The 22,630-nt window shown below is 38.1% G+C and overlaps 1 protein-coding gene across 4 annotated transcripts in view; it reads right to left on the bottom strand.

Moving 5' to 3' along the window:
- BICD1 (BICD cargo adaptor 1) overlaps positions 1 to 22,630 on the bottom strand; it is a 199,502-nt gene continuing 176,872 nt past the window's right edge. For 3 of the 4 annotated variants that reach the window (XM_059080854.2, XM_059080855.2, XM_059080857.2), the window contains 2 exons: positions 10,017 to 10,092; positions 1 to 6,293 (listed from right to left, as the gene is read on the bottom strand). In XM_059080854.2, coding sequence (XP_058936837.1) covers positions 6,206 to 6,293; positions 10,017 to 10,092 — 164 coding nt within the window. In that variant the 3' untranslated portion in view covers positions 1 to 6,205. Of the gene's footprint in view, positions 6,294 to 10,016; positions 10,103 to 22,630 lie in introns of all 4 variants that reach the window. The other variant, XM_067009050.1, reaches the window with a different exon arrangement.

Raw genomic sequence — 22,630 nt, 5'->3', positions numbered from 1 at the left:
TGAATGAAAGATAACCAGTTTATTTACTGGAAAGAGTTATGCATTACACCATATGCAGTTGGTAACATAAACCAAGATAAAAGAATTGATGTATTGGCCTCGGTTATTTTCTTAGCACTGTAGTGCCTTTTCCAACCATTGAGTGCATGATCAAATACAAATACAAGCACATATTGTATGGATTCTCCCATGAGACATTCACTTAGGATTGTCAACAAAAAAGTTTAAAATGACAAGCAAAAATAAATTCATAAAATTATTTTTTGGATTTAAAATAAAGGCATTTGTATTCGAGAACAAGGTTCCTATGAAATTTGCATTTAAAAAAATAATTTGCAACAAAGAGTTTCTTAGGTCAGTCTTTTAGTCAAGTTTTCATATGGTATCATCATTAGGTGGAAACACTTCACATCATTTAACACCAAAAGGCATAATAACAAAATTGCAATTAAATGTAGGAATAGCAGGATCATTACAACAATAATCAAACAGTGTACAAACCAGGGTTGGCCACACATTACACAAGTGTTAATACTGGAAAGAAATACAATGTTAGAATTATGTATGGTTCATCACATATGCATAATCATGCAAATAAAAACACTGAGTAGATTACAAAAATGTCATAAAATATTTTCAAAGAATTGTTTAATTGACTAACAGTCAAACCATTGAGCTAAAAACTTTGTGACAATAAAGTTAAAATCATTTACTTCCCCTAAGATTTGGTGCACAATCATATCTTTGATCTCAAACAACAAAATGATTCATTCTGCATCTCTATTTATTGTCACTGAATAATAATTTGTCAACAAAATGATGCCATTTCTCTTTATAGTTCTCTGATCTTTGTTTTAAAATGACTTTTTTTTTTTTTTTTTTTGCGATACGCAGGCCTCTCACTGTTGCGGCCTCTCCCGTTGCGGAGCACAGGCTCCGGACGCGCAGGCTCAGCGGCCATGGCCCACGGGCCCAGCCGCTCCGGGGCATGTGGGATCCTCCCGGACCGGGGCACGAACCCGCGTCCCCTGCATCGGCAGGCGGACTCTCAACCACTGTGCCACCAGGGTAGCCCTAAAATGACTTTTTAAAAAGAAAAACAGTCACACTAGAAAGCATCAGATTTACTTCTCAGTGTTTTTCATTAGAGAACCATAACAGAATAATTTTGAAAGAAAAAGAAGTTAAAATAAAAACGTGTTCTCAACCAATGTTCTATAGCAATTAAACTCCAATCACAGAAATAATCTGGCTCAGCAGTTTATCCAGGCTTCAGTTTAAATAGGGCAAATTTCAAATAACTTCAGAGGAAAGGGATGAAAATACACGAGGGATTAGAGCCATGCATTTCAATACGGAAAGGAGACCAGATATAGGACAGAGTCTCCTTACATTCCTAATGGATAGATCACAAGAGAAATAAGACTTTCTATAGTGTTCATATTATGAATATGGGAAAGCTTACATGATGTGAAATATCTCATGCAAACATTTTACATGGCATACTTCTATGCACTCACACCCTTACACTAAAGGCAGTTAATTGCTGCTCTTCTTCATAAGTAGAATATTATTTCTGGAAAAATCCTTGATTAGGGAACATATCTTAATACTAAATATCTTTTTAAGTTATTCTTTGAGTAAGAAGGACAAAAGAGATGTCTAGATGAAATCTTTCAGATGTAAACATAATAGGATCAGGATACAAATGCAATGTATCAAGGACTGTGGCAGTTAACTTGGCATTTAAATAAAGATGAATTAAATTACAGATACAACTCATCTGAGGGCTTTATTACAAACAATGGAAAAGGTCACTCAGGAGCTAGCTTGGTCTTGCACGTCCACAGAAAGTGATTTTAAAATAAAAATTGCTTGTCAATATCAGTACTGATCATGTTATCTATCACATCTTCAATTTAACAGCTTTTTGAAGAATTATATTCTATTTAATGAAAACATATTCTTGTAAATTTTTTGAAATCTTAAATATAAGGACTATTTAAAATCACTCCGGTTTATAAACAAACAAAAAACATAGAGGGTAAATTTTTTAAATTATGAACTTTATCCTAAGGGTTCCTTTTGAATCTAGTCCTACTTTATATCTACAATATTAACACATTTGTGGCATCATGGGTTGAACCAGCACAGATCCTTGGTGGAAATCCATCAGTTTCCCATGATGTGTCTTTCTGAGATACAGATTATGTCTTTTGGCTGATTGATTATAACAATTACACATTAAATTTGCCATTCTTAACTCAGTAGAAAGTATATTTTATTTCTTCCTTTTCATATTTTGTAATTTCCAATTGAGAATTGTAAGGATTTTATTTAAAACAGAATATCAGGAAATGTCGGCATTCATAGTTGATTAATTTGACTAGTGTTTCATGCTTGTTTGAAACAGAAAGACTATCTGTACAAGAAAATTTTTCAAAGCATGGAAAAAGCAAATATTGTAGATTGAAAATCCTTTTAAGAAAAGATAAAATTTGAGAGGCATTTGCCCCCCTGAGGGATTGCATACCTTTTTCTGAAGTATTCCTGAGGACGTTCGTTTTTTTAGACTCTGACAATTGAGGCTTTTTATGGTAAAATTACTACATTCTGGACAACTTTAAAGATATTATGAAATATAGCTGGAAGGAAAAATAATACAGACAACCCTGTTTCGTTTTTTACCAAATATCTTGGAAAAATAAAGATTGCTATCCTATTTTCAAGGGATAAAATATTTTATGACTAACCAGTATAACTTTAATGTATTTTAAAATTTTAAATAAAAGAACCATAGAATTATGGAATCCCAGAATTATGATACATTATCATAAGATTTCTTGCCATATAACTTAATCCTTACTAGACAACCAGTAATATTTAATTCTTAAAAAACAAATCTTCCTTATGATTATCAATTTTGATGATTAATTTCCCACTGTTAAAAATCTCCTTCCAAGAGTTAATATAAATCTTTCAGACTGAAGACTTTTTTTTTTATTCTAGTTTTAGTAACGGCAGCCATAGCTGGTACCTATCCTTTGTTAACTCTTCTTGATGATCACTATTGTACCTCTTCTTCCCTAGGCTAAAGTATAATCTTTATAAATAGATCTTTTCTTAATTATTTAATAACTTTCTATTTTCACCAAGTTCTCCAAATTCCTCTTATTGAAACAGAACTGGATATGAAAAAGGGATATGATGAATCATGAGTTGACTGGAAAGATTAATTCTGGGTCCTGTATGCCCCTGTGCACCCAGACCAAAGGCAATTTATTGCTCTTTTTTATTTTAAATATTTTATTTTTTTAACTAAGAAAAATCCTCAGTAGTAAAGCGTTTCTGCATCCTATTCTTTTCAGTACGGTAATTGTGCTTACTTTTTAAAGTCTTGCTAGTCATCTTTAATCTTTGCCCACTGTGTTTGCAATAATTATTGTATTGTCATTATACTTCTATAGTTGGTTTTTCTTCCCCAAGTCTGTCTTCAACTAGTCTTACTGAGGTTTATTCTTTTTCATTTTCACTAGTTCTTCAGTTTTCCAGTTTCCTTTTAAATCCTGATGTTTCTTTACAGGTACTGATTTTTATCAATGCTACACATATTTGTCCATTTTAAATGCCTATAAACAAATATAGATATGGCTCAGTTTAAACTATACTAAGTGAAGCCACAGTATAAATACATGGAACTCTCTCTTACTGCTTGGGAACTACAATCTAGTTTTGTGCTGAAAATTAGAAATTTATTTCCAAGTTTCTATATCTTTTTGGCAAAGTTTGCTAAAATTAACATTTTTATAGAATTACTATTTCAAAACAAGCATTTCCCACTCTGTTAATGTAATGAACTGAAATAAAACTAGTATATAATAGACTTAATGATAAACGTTTTACTGGAAGAAATAAGTGTTTTGTCTATGACTCAGCTTTTCAGCTGGTCACAAATACAGCGTAAGAGAGCACAAATGCCCTATAGTTACACACAGACAATACTCACTGCTGAATTCCCTGCACCACCAACGAAACTGATGAGGCAATATAGGAAAATGTTCTGAGGTACTTTTTAAAAAGGCATATTTTCCCTCAGGCACAGTTTTTATTAAAAGTCAACTTAGCAGCTATGCCACTTCTCAGGTCCAAACACATGATGCTTGAAAAAGAAAAAGCAGGAATGGGGGTGGGGGAGCTTCCTTTAACTGAACTCTAATAAAATCCACACAGTCTCACTAAGACTAGTACCAAGCAGATACAACACCAAAAAAATAAAGAAAATGTTTAGGAATAGCAAGGCAATGCAAGTGGAAAGAGCAAAAGGTTAGGTTGCCATGATCAGGGCTTTATGAAGATTTGTTTTGTTTCTTTTTCCGTATTTTAACCTGAATCCCTATTTCGGTGAAGATTTCCAACTACTGCAAGTTGCATAATAAATGACACTGTTGAAAATAGCACTCATCCGAGGAATTCAAAATCCCTTGGTTGCTTTGGTAACAGTGACCACTACTTAATAGGTGTAGGGACTGATGAGAGCTCCTGCTCTGTGCTTTATGACTTGCCCACTGGCTGCCACCTTTGATGGGCCACTCAATGAGTGCTCCACCACTTCCACTAAGCTGAGTGCTCCTGCTGGATCGCCACTGTTAGAGCCCTGCATTGTTAACTACCTTTTGTGTTAACGGTGAGGATTGTTTTTGTTTTAAAGAGAAGTTACAGATACCATTACAAGAAAAGGTCCAACCAGTATGGTTTTAAACAAGTTAAGGCTACCTGACTAGACAAGGAATGAGGGATAGGAGCAGGTGTGTGGGCAGCACTTGATATAAGGAGCCCAAGAGTGTTAGACCTTTCAGCTCAATTAGCTGTTTTCCTTGTTTGTCAGATTATGTGCAAAATAAATTTTGCGGTGAAAATCCACTGCCTTAAATTAAGTCATAAAAGTTACTCAGCAGAATCTGTAAATTAACTAGGAACATGTATTGTCTCAATATCACATAATGATTGTAGGCACCTGAGTGTTTGTCAAAAGTAGACAGTGAGCTAAGGTTTATTACCTGTTGTTTTTTTGGCAAGGAAGATGCATTATGAAAAAAAAAACCTAACAACAACAAAACATACAATTTTAATCAAAATTTGAACACTTTCTGGGTAAATTAATTAACCAAAGGCTAACTTACATCTACATATGCATATATTTTCCCATTTATACTTGATATCTTGTAACAAGAAATACTCATAGTAGACCCTGAATTGGGGAGAAGTAAAAAAAATTCTGGTCATTAAATAAACACACCATTTTTTCCCCTTCACGTTATTTAGCCTTCTTTAACATAATCACACATACATATACACACACAAAGGAGCAGCACCAGTGCATCTACTTGTCTGCAATTAAAAAAAAATTAAAGATGCCATCAAAAGTTGAATAAGTCAATGAATCATAACAGTCTCTTTTTTAGATTTACTTAATAATGTCCAGTGAAGAATTCTAGTTAAAAAACAAAACAAAACAAAAAAACCAGCAGACAATGAGCTACCGATTAGAAAGTAAGTGCATAAACAATATCAGTGTAGCAGCAAAATACAGTTATTGTTAACATTCCGATGCACCTCATTTACCATTTTGTGCAAGAAAAATGACCACAGTCTGGCCAATTCCAGATTTCAGACTAAATTAAAATCATACTTAATTGAGCAAATTATGTGTATTTTAAAATAAATGAAGTTCACCTCTCATAGAAATTATTTTTATAGACATAAATCATGTGGCAAGTAAAGTACAAAGTAAATGTCAACGACCAAAAAATTAGAATCAACTTCTATAGCTGAATTTGAAGTGTAAGGAAAGATGATTTTACAATATATGTATTTTACATTGTCTGAGGTCTCTCTTAAGCTATGGAGGTAAAGCCAGCCATCTGAGATACATATTTCCTGTTTCGTTTATTTTGATTTAACTGAACGGTAGCCATTTGATTGCAGAAGTTTATCTGTGACTTAGAGAAACCATAAAGTGTTTTATCACACCGGAGTCTGCGCTTTGGGTCATTCTTCCCAACTTCCTCTCATCTTGCAAAATGATGGCCATTAATTCCATCAAACATCTAACCACCGAGAAGAAAACACCCGCTGGATCTTGGGCAGTCTCCTGTGTGTGGCTACAAAACGTTCACCCCAGGTATTCGTCCACGGGAGATGAAGACTAGGGGTAAGGAGGCTTGGAGAGACAGTGGAGAGGGGCGCACTGCAAGCTGGAATGTGGCTGCTCATCGGGCAGGGCTATGTCAGGACTGCAAATGAGAAACAAGCATGTCAGCCAGAAATGCATTGACAAGGGGCTAGCCACAGTTGTCAAGGTTCAACAGGCATATTCTTTCCACGGGAATTTTGCACAGAAAATGGCTTAAATCTAAAGCATGCCAAGACAACTGCAGATTTTCAAGAAAATGCCCCCCAAAAGAAAAATGAAACGCACTGGGGAAAGAGCGTGTGAACGCCTCCCCAGCAATCACTCTTTTCAATTTCTTCACGCAGTCTCATTCCCCTAGGTCTCTGGGTTAGTTGCAAGATTTCTTTAGATCAGTTCTCTTCGAACTTTAATGACTGCATGGCAGTCACTGGGAGTGATTCTGATTCAATAGGTCCAGGGTGGGGCCTGAGAATCTGCATTTCGAAGCAGTTCCTGGGGACACGGACATGCTGGACCAAGGCTTTAGAGGATTCTACAGTTCTCTGGTAGATTCAATAGGATGACTAATTTGCCTGTGGAAGTCTGATCTGCTCTAAGGGTTCCCCCTACCTGCTTTAGCTGGGTAGTGTAAATATGACAGAAGAGCAAGTATGTGACGCAGACTTCCAAAATGACCACTTCTGAGAGCCTCCAGTTTAAATGAACTCAGAGACGTTCAGGCTCATCAACATCTTGCCTAAAAGTATTGGAGAATTAGGATGCAAAATCATTGAATTTCCTAAAGTAATACTACAAAACAGATTTGGGTTCAGACCTCTTAAAGTGTGACTAATAGGGGGAAAATCACACTATGGGGGTTTTCTTTTTAATTGAAAAAGATTGGCATTTTTCTAAAACTCTGCTTTTTTCCTTTATACTTTGAAACTCAGTACCATAAAATAATTTCTGCCAAGAGTGTTATGTGAGAAAGCTATTCAAGGTTTATTATTAATTTAATCATAATTTTAAAAAACCTAACACTACTTTTCAAGTCATTAAAAATGAGCATTAAACAATTTTTCTCTTTGGTATACTATGTATATCTCTTGAGTTTTAATATAGAATCATGTTTATGTACAATACTGCTCTGCTTGGGGTCACCCTTACTTCCCAAACTCTATAAATTTAGTTTAAATGGAGATATGCTCTTCTGCACTAGTTAGGACAACCAGTGATAAAAATGACTTTTCCGGGCTTCCCTGGTGGCGCGGTGGTTGGGAGTCCGCCTGCCGAAGCAGGGTACGCGGGTTCGTGCCGCGGTCCGGGAAGATCCCACATGCCACGCAGAGCGGCTGGGCCCTGTGAGCCATGGCCGCTGAGCCTGCGCGTCCGGAGCCTGTGCTCCGCAATGGTGAGAGGCCCGCGTACTGCAAAAAAAAAAAAAAAAGACTTTTCCTATCTATTTTAAAATGTGATAGGTGAACATGGGAGAGCTAGAGGTTCAACACAAAGAGTAAGAAAATACTGCATGGCAGGATTCTTCCTACACCCTCCAGAAAGAGTCGGATGGCCCGGGGAATAGAGCAGCAGGTAGACTTTCCGTTAAATCTGCATGATTTAGAATGAGCTTCTTTTTAGGGGACTAAACATGTTATCCAGCGTAAGTTACAGCAAGCAGCATGGGGTGGTCACATCGTAGAAGCGGAGTAAGTGTTTGAAGACCCATGGAGTTCAATACTCTTCTTGATAAAGGAAGGCAAGCATTTCCGTTTGACCAGCTGAAGTGTGTAGTAACGGCTTAAACATGGGTTACAGCTCGGCCCAACACATTGTGTCGTTTCATGATAATTAAAATTTTTTTTATTATTTCAGATTTCTTAAAGTGATAGATTATAAATATTTCATATTATAGTATTACTATTTTTAATTTGCATAAAATACAATTGCACTGTGTATATTATGTGACAGAAGCATATTTTTGGTTTGCAGATTGAGGAAACACTTCTTGAATGTAAATACTGTATTTGATAAGTTCTAATCAAATAACTTAATCATAATAATCATAATCATTTGATAATAATAAGTTCTAATCATTTAGTCAAACTGGTTCTCAAAAAAAAAAAGCAAGGTGAAATAAATTAAACTTAAAAAGATTCCTCATTAGCTTTTCCATTTCTTATCTAATTGAAACACTTAATACGGTAGCCTTCTCTACTCTTTGCCCAAGCAAATTGGAGAGGTTATGAGAGACAGCACATTTGTGTCTTAAGGAACGGTTAGGTACTAAGAACGGTTAGTGGTAGTCACAGCTATTGAGGGCACACTGTGGCCAGGCCTGTGCCTGGCGGAATCCTCCCAGTAGCCACACTTTACAAGTAAGGAGACGAAATCTTAGCCAGCAAAAGCAACTTTCCAAGATTACGCAGTTCGTAGGTGTCAGAGGCGCGATTCAAACCCAGTAACGTGACTCCAGAGCTCATTCACTCCCTGAACTTCCGCTACGCGCCTGGCACTGCCCCAGGCCCCGGGTGGGATGGGGGCACTTTGTGGAGAACGGACTGCAGGCTAAGAGCCCACGTTCTTCTGCATTACGCACGTAGAATCCCACTGAAATGGGATTGAACATTTATAATTATATTCAGTTACTTAATGACTGAAATTACTAATGGCGTTTGTATGTTAATGAAGAACTTTCCTGAAGTAAAAACCTGTTGCTGGAAGTGGTGGTAACAGCAGGCTGAGATAGAAGTTGGAAGACGCTGGCCTGGGGGCCTATTTAATCACAGAACTTCTCCTGTTCACTCGATGTCCCACTTAAATAGCTGGCTGCACAACCACCCGAGAGACCAAGTCACCACTGGGGCTTTGGCTGCTGCTGTGTTTCCAGGGAGCACTTGTGGCTCCACCGCTCTCAGCTCTAACCCATGACCACATGCATCCTGCTACTGACATCTGCTCCTCAGACATGCATGGAAGTATGTCTGCCCCTGCCCTTACTCAACAGAAGCCTTGCCCTGGGAGAAGAGCAACAGTTATATTAAAATAAGGAGAGAACAAGAAGCAGGCTATAACAGCCACAACCAGACCATACAAACCAGACACCATCGGAGGCCAAATCACTGGAGATGAAGGATTTCAAGAAAATGATTAGGTCCTGCTGGGGTGCTCTGAGGATGTGTGGAAGTTCGCCCGTGGAATTTACCATAAAGGTAAGTTCATAATGGATTTGCAAAGCTTTCACTGGAAAAGAAATGGTTTAGCAAACTCTCCAGTTTAGCATCCAGGGAGTGTATGTAGACCTGCCTTTAAAATTCTTTAGTTAATCTTACATAAAAGGCACTATCACTGCAAATATTCTTTTCTGAATGCAAATTACATGGTTTTCTCCACCTTTCAATTTCAGTTTCATTGAGGGTACTGAGTGGACAGAAAACAGAAACACTTGCATGAAGTTGTCTTGGAACACACATCAGATATGCTTTATATCCTTCCTAATTGTTTGCCTGGGAAATATATTCTAAGGACAAAAGACAAGCAATTCCAGGCTTTATATTTTGGATGGTAATGAAATTCTGGACTAACCAAGTATTTACCCACACAGGGGAGCTGAAGGCCACCTCAGGCTACTTGCCAGTGGCCAGTAAAATGAACTCTAGCTCTCTTGCATTTTCAGTGGGCATGTGTGGACTTCAGGAGTCCAGTGTGTGTCTGTGTAGCCCATATTTGAAATAAAATGTGGCAAGTATAATTATGTGTAGGCAGTCATGATGTGGGAAGGGAGAGCTTGGGGGTCTATGGAACTGATGTACGACTGGGTGGAAAGAGTGAGGACATCAGAATTTACCTGAGAGTCGGGCAGTCTTGCCCACCGGCTAGTTGTGAGCGCTGTGGCGGTACGGAGGCAGCAGGCTGCTGACAATCTATAAGAAACTGATAAATTAGACACGTATACGAAGAGACAACTGAGCAACGTGTTAGTAACAGTAACTTAAGCGGCTGCCTGAGAGATTTAGTGAGGAATGTGCATTCACACAGAAACATCTGGATTAAGCTTTTTTTTTTTTCCCCCTAAATGATGCCAATAGAAAAGACAAGGCTTTTTTCTTAATTAAATACAGTATTTAAAAATTAGTGACACAAAATTAGTCCTGAGAGTTCTCAAGTACCTTAGGACATACGTGGCCATTCATATTTGGTATTTAGCTACATCTAAAAATAAAGGATCTATTAACATAGTGAAAGACCTTCAAGTTCTGAACCTGAACATGATGGTAATTTCTTGCTCAGCAGTTCGATTTGCTATTGCAAAATGGTATGCGTTGTCGGACACACCAGCATATTGTCAATCCCATAGGTACATTGAGAAAAGCATGCAATACAAACTTTTCCATGACTAATAGAAGGATATTAGAGAAGGAAATCATCTTTACAGTTTTCTGAAAATAGGTTTTATTTATCAAAAGCAAGAATTGTTAGAAATCTTAGAATGTTTATTTTATATATATTAAATTGTCAGTAACTGGGACTGACAGAGAAAGCTAACCTGAATGGGAAATCTACTTTTATTTTTGTCATTTTAAAGTCATACAATGTAGCTCACACTAGGTCGACAAAGCACTAGCCAGTAAAAGTTCAGGCTTTAGCTGATCAGTTATGTTACTCATCTACTCCAAGAAAGACCATGAGCTGGGTGTTCTAAAATAATCAAAGAGCAGTCTGTTTACTGGTATCAGGCTGATGTACTAGGATCACCTGTGAAGCTAGTTAGAAATGCATACATTGTATTTCTGCAAAAAAAGATTTTGCAAAAAAGTTAAAATTAGAATTAAAAATTCAATTATTCTTAAATAATTGCAGCATTTCCTCTTGCTAACTGCTTAGACTATGTATTGGCTTAGCAAAGCTCTTTCCCTATATGTTACATAGAAAATATTTAAGCCAAGTTATCACAAATTCTGGATTTAAAGTCGAATTAATGAGCCTCTACTGAAATTTACGTTCAAAGGCTTGAATCTAAGCATCACTTATTCTAAAGCCAACATGTTCTCTATTGTAACCAAACCTGCTTGTATAACTCCAGAATACCAAAATTCATGAAAATTGCTCATGCTTTTGTATAAGACATTGCAAACACACTAAAGTTGTCTGTGATGCAAAGCAGAATATAAGATAGGCTTGTTTTAAGTTGATTCAAGAGAACATCACTGAAGACAGAGGCCCTTTTATAAGGTGGTCTTTGCTGCAGACTAACTTATTAATTATTGTTTATTAATAGGAGCAAGATCTGATTCGTTGAGTAGCTGGTGTTCAGATTATCATACTCAAAAGTCTTTCAAATGTAAAAAATATTTCCATTTTCTTAGCTTTGGGGAATTCTATTTTTTCTTTAAGTCTTTGTTTTTCCATTTTGCAGCTTGATTAGCTCAATGATTCCCTTTTGTAGAAACTCAGGAGTCTTAAAGGATGAATTCCTTTATGCTCTTTTCACCTTTTTCAACGGCTGTGCTAAGGGATAATTTAGGAATTGTTGGACAAATTTAGACAACTATTTCGATGTGGCCACCAGACATGTTTAAGTTAACCAGATGTGTGCTGCCCTCTTCTGTTGCATTTGAGTAAATGCAATGAATACAAATGAATGTGAACGCTTGGGAATGTGGCCTGTCTTTCCTATTGCCAGGAAGGTATAAACAAAGCTGTTCTATAGCAAAGTTTTGACCTCTGTGGAATGGCAAGCCCCAGAATCAGAGTAATTAGAGTTTTTAAATGGTCTAAATTCTTTTCCATCTCTCACATTAGATTCGTTTTTTCTTTTTGCTAATGCAGTCACAGATTATTGTTCCTTTGATATGTGCTTTGTGATGAAATTTAGAAAGCATGTGAGCAGGACCACAATGCACTCTCTCAATGAAGTGTTTAATACATGGTGGATGTTTCTTACATTTGTAGTGAGTATCAGTTTTTCCCTCTTTAGACGTTATATCACCTCTGGTTAATTATTATTATTACTTTGCATTTATTATTTATAAGTACTTAGCTAAGTGTTATCCTTAAAGAATCAAAACAAATTCCATAGATAAGATGGTGAAAGAGTCAAAAAAAAAAAAAAAGAAATTTGAAAAATAGCTAATCGCTCTGACTCAATTGTCCTCTAAATTCCTGTTCTGTGGTCAACAGTCTTGCAGTCATGGACTTGGCTAACCCATGTGCATTTAGCATGTACTTTGTAAAATGCAAGGGGTGGGTTGAGAGATTGAGAAAGTCCCTTCCAGCTATGAGATGCTGTGGGCTTTCCATGGTCTTACCTGTTCTTTGTAGGATCTACTCTGGTAGACTCATTCTTGAAGGAACTAGGCCTCATCTCATTGCTTTTGAGGGCATAAAAGATGAGAAGTATGTGACTTAAGGAGGAGGCATCTCAGAACACCAGAAGCCACTGCTGTCATCTGGGGCCACCAGAATTTGTTTCAACCATTCAGCAAGCAAGTTACTAAACTCCAATTATGTGTCTAAAACTGTGTTAGGTGGTAGAGATAAAAGGAAAACAGAAGACATGGTCCCTGGTCAATTGAGAAAGACAAGCATATTCAACAAACAAAGTGTCATGGCGATGACGATGGTGATGGTGATGAGGACGGGATGTGGTGGTGAGAGCACTGAGCACTCATTCATTGCTTTTTACCACGTGCCAGGCACTGCGCGGGCACTAAACTATGTGTGCTCTCCTTTCACCTTGCTTTATTAATCCCAATTTGTGAGTGAGGAAAGGGGGACCTAGCTTAAGTAACTTGCCGAAGTTCACTAAGAGGTGGAGCTGGAATTTGAACCCAGGATTGTATGATGCAAGGGCTGAATTGAGAGTTTAAGACACCTCACTGCAATGCTTCCCATGATAGGGAAATGTAGGGATCTCAGAGCAGAAATGATTCCCTAATCTAAGTAGTCAGGAAATACTTCCTGGAGGTGGTGACATCTTGGTTGTACACCTAGCAGACAAATGAGCAAATTAGCAAAGGAACTTCTTAGCAACTATAAACTCTTTATGGCCTCTACTAATAGTAATAAAATATTTTATAAACTTAAAGTGTTTACTTGAAATGCTCAGAAATGAATTAGATAACACGGTGCATTTATATAATAAGGCCATAGGCCTGAGAAATGTCACAGGACTCAAGAGATTGTTAATGCCTCAAGGGCAGAGGTGAATAAGGGTTATTATTGTTGAACACATCTATACATCCTGGTATACACAGGAACTTATTTGACATTCCTCCCTAAACAGAGGCCTCCAGTAGAAAGGAAGGTAGAAAAGGGGAGAAAGAAGGAAGGAAATTATTTGGTGAGAAAGAAGGAAATTATTTGGTGAATCAACATGATGTAATTTCTCCTAGGAACTTTATATTAGTTTTAAGTCTCAACAACACTGTGGAGTTGTTATTTGCACTATTCCTATCATGCAGAAAATAAGTATTTTTGATCTATGGGACTATATTAAAATCTCATGTATTCTGAGACTATTTTTTTCTTTGACATTTTTCATGATCTCCCCCACCAAAAACAAATACAGAGCTTGGCATCACAGTACGGTCTCCGCAAACATCCACTGATTAAGTTACTACAGGATCACCAGGTAAGAAGTGGCATTGCAAAGATTTAAAGTTAAACTTTTCCGATGCTAAGGCCTATTTTCTACTCACTACTCTGTCTCTCGAATTGATGCCACCTACCTCTAGAAAATATCAGACACATAATTGTCAAAGAAACATAAGAACTTCATCAGACAGTTGACCGTAATTTGAAGGCAACTAGTCGCCTCAAAAACACAAAGCAAGGGCTTCCTTCCCTGGTGGCGCAGCGGTTGGGAGTCCGCCTGCCGATGCAGGGGACATGGGTTCGTGCCCCGGTCCGGGAAGATCCCACGTGAGCCTGCGCCTCTGGAGCCTGTGCTCCGCAATGGGAGAGGCCACAGCAGTGAGAGGCCCGCGTACAGCAAAAAAACCCCAAACAAACACAAAGCAAGATAAAAGGTGCAGGAATGGGGATAATATCCAGTTTCTATAAAGTGGTGACTGAATTTCATTGGCAGGAAGAGAAAGTCTTGTCATATGGTTTTTCCCTCAGGCACCTACTAATTTTTTTTTTTTTTTTTTTTTTTGCGGTACGCGGGCCTCTCACCGTTGTGGCCTCTGCCGTTGCGGAGCACAGGCTCTGGACGCGCAGGCTCAGCGGCCACGGCTCACGGGCCCAGCCGCTCCGCGGCACGTGGGATCCTCCCGGACCGGGGCAGACTCTCAACCACTGCGCCACCAGGGACGCCCAAGCATCTACTATTTTTAAACTTTTTGATGCAATTTAGAAGACTAACCCATTTTCTAAAAGTCAGCGCCTTAGTGATTCCATGGGCCCACTGGTGACTGATTGGGATGGGAGGGAGAGCCTCAGGAGGGGGGAGCCGGGAACACTTCTCTGTCTTTGGCTCCACACATGGCTCAGACGGCAGTGGAGGGAGTTGATGGGGACAGTGTGCTGCTGCAGGGGTGGCTTCCTTGGTGCCTGGCTGTTCTGACGGGGGCAGAGCAGCAGCTCTTTGTGCCTAACAGTCTTCTACAGAATGGCCTGCACCCCAGCCCCTGGTTTTCCTGACTTGAGAGCTAATGCATCCTAACCATTTAATGATGTCTTATTTTCCATACCACCTCTCCTTCCTTCATGACCATAAACGCCATCAAGTGCTTCACACTTTCCCATGAAAACGATTTCTGTCCCCCGAGTTTTCCTCAGGCCAAATAATCCAAGTTCTTCCTCACAGGACACGATTTCAACCTCCCACGCCCACATCTTTGCTCTCTGACCATGCTCCAGCTTGTGTACAACCTTCTAAAAATGAGGTGCTCGGAGAGGAAACCATGAGTGATAAGATGTGACAGCTGGACAGGGGTGGCAAAGTCCTGCTCATCTGAGACATCCTGATTCCACTGAAAGAGCAGAAGCCTGCATGGCATTTTTGGGCAGCTGCATCACACTACCATCTCATATGGGCTTGCTTTGTTTAAAGAGGGTGCTGTCAAGTCATGTTTCCTCCATCCTGTACTTACGGTGTCTGGAATTTCAATGCAATATTTTATATACTTTTAACATTATGTTAATCTCTAATATGTTTCACCTCTTCCTCCCTGATGCATCTTTTAGATTCTATTCTGTCATCCACCATATTAACTTCCTCTTCCTTTTATTTTCTCTCTCAAGTCAGAAAATGTGATAATCATGACCTTGATTCTTCTCAACTCTAAGCAGGCCAAGGGTTGAAATAAATAAATATGTTTTAATTTAAGGAAACCCACTGGAAAAGGAATACAGAAGCACAAATTCTAACTGAAAATCTGTACTCGAATTTCAGCAGACTTTCTTTTTGGCAAAAATCATTTTAGAGTGAAGTTAAAGTAGTCAAATCAGTCTTGGAAAAAAACAAATTGACAATAGAATGTGAAATTTGAGTAATTATGTTAGTAGAAAATATACATTTTTATGTGGAGACAGAAAAATTGCATAATTTTTTTTTGTTTCCCAACTCAGAAATTCTGAATATTTGTGGATAATAGCACAAAGGTGCTCTCCACAATTAATTACTGACATACTTATGCACACACTCAGGTCTTAAGTGAGGGTTTTACACAATAATTCATGGGAGTGGATAATGGGTACATCACAATTTCCTTCCATTTGCCAACGATGCTTCTGCAGCAATTTTTTTAGGGTCTCTTTGCCTTCCTCATTATTCTCTATTCTCTCTCTTCTGTGCTCTTCAACCTTCCTCCATGTCAGCATAAGATTTAGGTCCATCAGAGAGATCTTGATGTTTAGATCCCTGCTCCACCAACCAGTAGCTGAGGGACACTGAAGAAGTGACTTCACGATCTGAGTCTCAGCTTTTCTGTTAAGTGAGGACATTGAATATAAATCTTGCAGATCAGGTGAAAGGATGTTTGTGAAAGCATCCTCTTTCACATCCATGAACAGGAACTGGTCATCATCGATAAGGCATGAGCGCTAAAGGGAGGAGTCAAGATGACCTTGAGATTTTCAGCTTCAAGAAACAAAGTCCTTGCCATTAACAACAATGAAATTAAAAAGACCAAACAGACCATATAATAAGATCATTTCAACAAGTCTTTGCTCCTATTATTACGTTCATCTAAAATGCTCTTCTCTTCTCTTCTCTTGCAGTATTCAGAACTAACAAGTTTCAGTCTTCACTCCTGACCACCCAAGAAGGAAGTGTCTGCTTCCCCTAAACTTGGTTAGCACTTATCTCATCTCCTTCAGCATTTCTTGTACACAGCTTTTGACCACTGCGTTCCTTGCAGTGTATCTAAATTCCTCAGTCATGCTATGCAGTTGACAGCAGAAAGGACACTGCCTTTTAATTCTTTGTTTCTCCATAGTAGTTTCCTTCGGGAATTTGCATGTGATACAAAAAACCTGCTAATATACTGACTTTGCCTTCCCTAAAGGATCATTAGACTTGTTTATTAGTTACATTATTAATGTCATTGTGTGATGGATCCACTTGAGGAAGAAAGAGTACAATTTAGACATTCCTGTCATCATAACAATATCTTCCTAACAAAAGGAATAAGAAAGAGAAAAGACTCTCTGATAAAGATTTTAAAGCTAATTTAGTAATATCAGGTGATTGATTATTCTTCAATAATTTTAACTTTGATGTATAAATCTTGAAAATAATTATAATTGCCATCATTTAAAATATGCCAAATAACATCAATACTAAATTATTCCTCACTAAATCTACAAAATGACTAATAGTGTGTTAGTGAATTAACAGAAAAGTTAATGGAAAGAAGCATCAAAATACATTCTCCTTGCAGTAATAACTTGAACACTTAAGTAGTCCTACGGATGCGTATACACATAAACTGAAAAAACAGACATATACAGTAGAGAATTTAAGAAAAAAATAAGAAAAAGTTTAAGATAGGAACATTATATAAAGAAAAATAATGAGATAGAAACATTTGCATGAATATAAACAGTAGTTAGGAAAAGCTGAAATATTTTCAAAAACGTAATGATGAATTTAATGGTACATTGGCACTAGTAAAAATGGCTAGCTGTGAAAAACTTTTAACATTTTATAATCAAACACATAGAGGTGGCTATCTCATCCCTTTTTGACAAACATATCACATGAGTTTCTCTGAAAGTACCCACAGATAAGACAATAACAATTTCCAGCTACTCGGGAGTGTAACCTGCTAATTTATGTCACCAGACACTGCAGTCTTAACTTTACATCAGTGTTTAACACAGCAAATCCCATTATTTATTTATACCCTTTAGAGTCAGAGACAATCATTATTCATTAAAAATTTCCAGGGAGCGATGCAGACAGAATTGTTGAAACACATAAAAAAATTTCAGTATAGGCAATGCAAAAATATGACTTGGTGACAAATCTTTAAAAACATCTGGCTCTGCCTGCATATAAATGACAACTGTGCATAGCTTATCATACTTTGGGGACAAGCATTAAAACTGTCTTCAACAATGTAGAATCAGAGCATGTCTTGCTAAGGAGCAGGAGCATTTTTAGACTTTTCAGTGATTATAGATTTTCGACAAAAACTTTCACCCAGCTTTCCATTTGCTGTCCTGAGGAATATCATATGACTAGCTGATAAAACAAAGCAATATTAAACAATCTATATTTATTTCAAACCTTGCAAAAGAGAAATATAAAAATACCCTGCAGTATCGTCAACTCTCTGCTTCTGGACAACTTACAATTAAACCATGAGCATGTGTGTAATTAACAGCCTATGTAGGAAGACATGGAAGATACAGGGGAAGAGGGTAATTAAATACAGTGGCACCAAGAGGTAAAAGTACATTTTGTTGCCAGATTCTTATACCAATTAAGTACCTTTTAGAAAATAACGTTTTGTTCTGAAATGACCTTCCCAAGAACAATGTCAGCTGGCACAAAGTTAACTCAGGACGGTATGATGGTCTGTTCTCATTAAACAATGTCAATAATAGCATGTATCAGATGAAGACCAGCTATACCTCTGAATGTCAGAATTAATTCACCATCAAAAAGAAACAAAAGAGAAATAAGTTAAAGTACAAACAAGAACCCGCTAAAAAGATCAAGTGAAAATATATCCCAAACAAGAAAAATATTTGAGACACCACTCAGTGAAATGTGCTTGATTTGCTTTATATATATATATATATATATATATATATAAAGTCATTTCAAAAAAATCAAAACCAGAAAATATTCTGAGAGGTTCAGGGCATCCTCTTCTGTAAAGCGATGGATCTGAAAATTATAGACTATCACCAACGTCAGCTGTTTCTTGGCTATTTTTTTTCTTTTAAGAAAAGAAGAAATACTTATAACATGTAATCCATATTTTGCGGAGGGGGGACAACTCAGAAACCCCAAAACTAAACCAAAATTCCTCACAAGATGTATAACTTGGTTAAAGGAAAAGCAATATATTTAAGTATTAAATATTTTTAAAATACAAGTTTACAGAAGGTGCTTATTCAGTTCTCAAAGAAAAGAATAAAGTTTACAATAACAAGCTTCCTAATGTAAAAGTATTTGATTTGTAGAAATTTAATTGAAGCAAAGCTCTTCAGAAATAAATGTATTAAAGAAAATAAGGTTCACTCAGGTTTATAGCCAACTTACCTCTTTTTGCTTTTGATGTCAAGTAGTGCATAAAAAGAGAAGAAAATTTATGTTTAACTGATTCTACTGTCATAATGGCTTATTCCATAAATACCTACTCAGAGTAAATGATTCTAGTATACGTTTTTTGTTTGTTTGTTTTTTGTTTTTACAGGATCCTATGAATAGAGGTGGAGCTGGGACTGCCTGGAAAGCCAGAAATAGGTATTTAACATGAACTAAGCAGCATCCATATAGGGTACCTCTTCCTACTCTAAATTTCTAATTTCAGTTCTTATGACCCAAACTGATCAGACGGATTTTCCATTGCTAATAAGACAAAATCTTAAGTGCAATGAAGAATTGGGAGGTAAGGCTCAGTTTAGAGCAAAAATGTAGTTGATGAACAGCATCAGAGCAGCAAAAAAGTCCTAACATGAGGAGAGTATATCTTCTTCAGCTAAAAAAGTACGAATTTTATATCCACCAAAAGCAGCTTTAATTAAAATGACTGTCCTGCTCTAAATCATTATCTTGCAAAGTAAATGTATATATTTGCATATAAAATTTTAAATCATATAAATGCAAATATTTGAAGTTATATTAGTTTCTTTTAAATAATTATTTTAAGAGTAACAATCTAATCTAGTCCAACTCTCGAGAACATTCACTGACAACTGCGGTCACATTGACAGGCCCAGCTCAAGAAACAGTCCCCAAAAAGGAGACTTGATTTGTGAACTGGACACACTAAACTGACATAAAAATAATGTATACACCAAAAAAACATGAAGGAAGGAAGGGAGGGAGGGAGGGAGGGAGGGAGGGAGGGAGGGAGGGAGGGAGGAAGGAAGGAAGGAAGGAAGGAAGGAAGGAAGGAAGGAAGGGAGGGAGGGAGAAAATCTCCAGAGTCCAGTAATGAGCATAGCCAAAACAAACTTGGCTTTTACATATACAGTTCACAAAAACTTTAAATTTGTGATATGGAGAGTATATCAATGACTTTTTTTTTTTGGCTGACAGGTGACAATGAAATTAATGGTTGTATGACATCTTTATGACTTTACTTTTTTAGTAAACAATAGAAAGCAATAAAGTCAACCATTTTGAGTCGTGCTTTTTTTTTTCCCTCTCATACCTTTCAGGCATAATACACTGGGAAACAGCCAAGAAAGCCAAACAAGCATCAACAGGTGACTAAAGAGAAGGACGTGTGGAAGAAGCGACACACAGCTGCGCAAGAAGAAAACAAGAGGGAGGCCATCGGATGCTTCAGTGTTGTGTAATGAGTACAGTGCACTGTGAACCTTTCTGGTTGATTAGCTGTATAGGTTCAACGCCTAGGTCACTTTAAGTAGTCTAGGTGTAAGTGTAAGGAACTACATTTTCACTACATGATTTAAAACAGGAATAGGAAGTAGCAAGCATAGGCTTTCTGTGAGCATCAGAATTACTCATCATGGGCACCATGCTCCCAGCCAGAACTCGGCAGCTCCTTCAGACCCTGCCCAACTCACTAACAGCCCAGGAGAGCCACTGAAGCCAGGTTTAGCATGTACAAAGGCCACCCCCACACTGTTAATATGCCTCAGAAGAGTCTGGTTGGCTGCCATGTTGATGGGTACCAGAGAAGCATTTCTCAATTAAATCAGTGGCCCCCATATCCAGTGTAATGATATAGGTATAACTTTTAGAAATTCAACCTCATCGGTCTGGGGAAGGAAAGCAAAGTATTAGCACACTGCAAGAATTCAGCGTGAATTCTGGAACTCTGCCCTTTCCTGACTTGTATAGTCAGTTTATAACACATAGACACTTTAAATTGTCCCCAAAAAAGTTTGCTCTGTTTATTAGATAATGGGAATTTTACTTTTTCTTGATGGAAGCTATACTATACGGTGCTGAGATATTTTAATATATTTACTTACAAGTGTATTTAGAAACATGGATTGTACACAATGAACTCCAGTCCCAGTCATGGAGAGAATAATTTGTATTCGTTCAATCAGAGAGACTCAGAGTTGAGAGAGCTCCTTCAGTATTCCTTCACTATAGCTGACCACATGTCCTTATAAATGCAGAGGAGAGCCTACAGTTGTTAACCTAAAGATTGGCTTCCCCAGGTATCTACTGTGGCTTTTTAAATTATGTTTTTCTTAGTATTCCTTGTAGATAAAAGACGTCCCTTTGAAAGCTTCAGTTTGAATATAACATCCCAGGGAATGCTGATCATCAGAGCATTTTTATAATAGAGGTCGTTATGTAGTTACAGTGAGGACAAACAGTAGAATTCAATAGACTAGTGCCAGCAAGTTGGATTAAATAGTATGTGGAGCATAGCATAGCTGATGGCCATTTCCCCTGGAATACAATGAGGGAGAGCCCCCAGCGGCCCAACACAGCAGAGTGCTAAACCTCTTCTTTGCATGGGGAGGCTCTGGGATCTGAAGGCAGGGCCATGCCAACGGCAGACGGCTGTACCACCTTACTCCCTGGCACAAAGGACACCAAAGAAACCAAGGGTTAAGTGCTGTAGGTAAGTAATTGACTGCAGTTTGGTGGAATAAAGGCTGTTCTCTGACTTGAGGGAGGGGAGCATGAACAGGTAGAAGGTGGTGAGATAACATGCAATTTTAAAATTCAGCGTTCCGGGGCTTCCCTGGTGGCGCAGCAGTTGAGAGTCCGCCTGCCGATGCAGGGGACGCAGGTTCGTGCCCCGGTCCGGGAAGATCCCACGTGCCGCGGAGCGGCTGGGCCCGTGAGCCGTGGCCGCTGAGCCTGCGCGTCCGGAGCCTGTGCTCCACAACGGGAGAGGCCACAACAGTGAGAGGCCCCGCGTACCACACACACACACAAAAAAAGCAAATACAACCCTAAAAGATTACAAGTTTCAACAGGATGTTGTTCACTCCTAGTATTTCAAGTATTGAATCCTGTGGAAAAAGAAAGTATGTGGGGAAGTGGAACCCACAAAAATGGAGAAGCCTCTATAGGAAAAAACACACTTTAGGCAAAAAACCAGTGAGGCTGTTAGTTCAGGAAGTCAGCTCAATTAGCATTCACCGAGCTCCTTCCACAGACAAACCACGGGAGGATTAAGAAGCACAGGCAGTTAGAGCAAGATGTATGTCCACAGGCCACTCTGGCTTTTGCGTAGAGCTGAACTTCTTTGACTTCAAACACTTGTAAAGATTCATATCCCTCACAGTTTTGATTCCGAGTCTCCACCACCTCTCATTTCACATTTCATTAGACTCTGCAGTTGCTTCTTTATGTCAGGTGTTACTGTAAGCAGTTAGGGACAGGGGGTTCCAGGAGAAAGAGAACCAGGCATGGCTTTCTTGACTTAAGAGAAGCCATTTTTGCCCTAAGCCATTTCATGATCTTAGCCTGGCCTTGCACAATTCTCAATAATCTTAAGGGAACAAAAGAATGCAGAAACATTGCCTGTTATCAGGCAAGAGAAGTAACAATAGCAAACAAAATATATCAGTTGTAAAAACTCCCAGTTTTGCTTCAATGGTAAAGATTAGCCTGAAGTGCTCAACCAGCAGATCAACTGGAACCTAAGGGACGATGATGTTGACCTTTTCTGACCCTCCTGACTTCAATCAACTAAAGCTTGGACCCAACCAGGCCCCTTCATGAATACGCTTGTTGTTAAAACTTCCCCAATTTTGCTGTTTGGGGAGACACTGCTCTGGGAAATACCGCCAGTGTTTTCCTTACTTGCGGCAAGTAATAAATCCCTCCTTCTC

Source organism: Kogia breviceps, chromosome 12, assembly GCF_026419965.1.
Source record: "Kogia breviceps isolate mKogBre1 chromosome 12, mKogBre1 haplotype 1, whole genome shotgun sequence".
In the NCBI taxonomy this organism is placed as follows: Eukaryota; Metazoa; Chordata; class Mammalia; order Artiodactyla; family Physeteridae; genus Kogia; species Kogia breviceps.
Note: the sequence above shows the minus strand (reverse complement) of the source record. Positions and strands in the feature narration are given on the sequence as shown.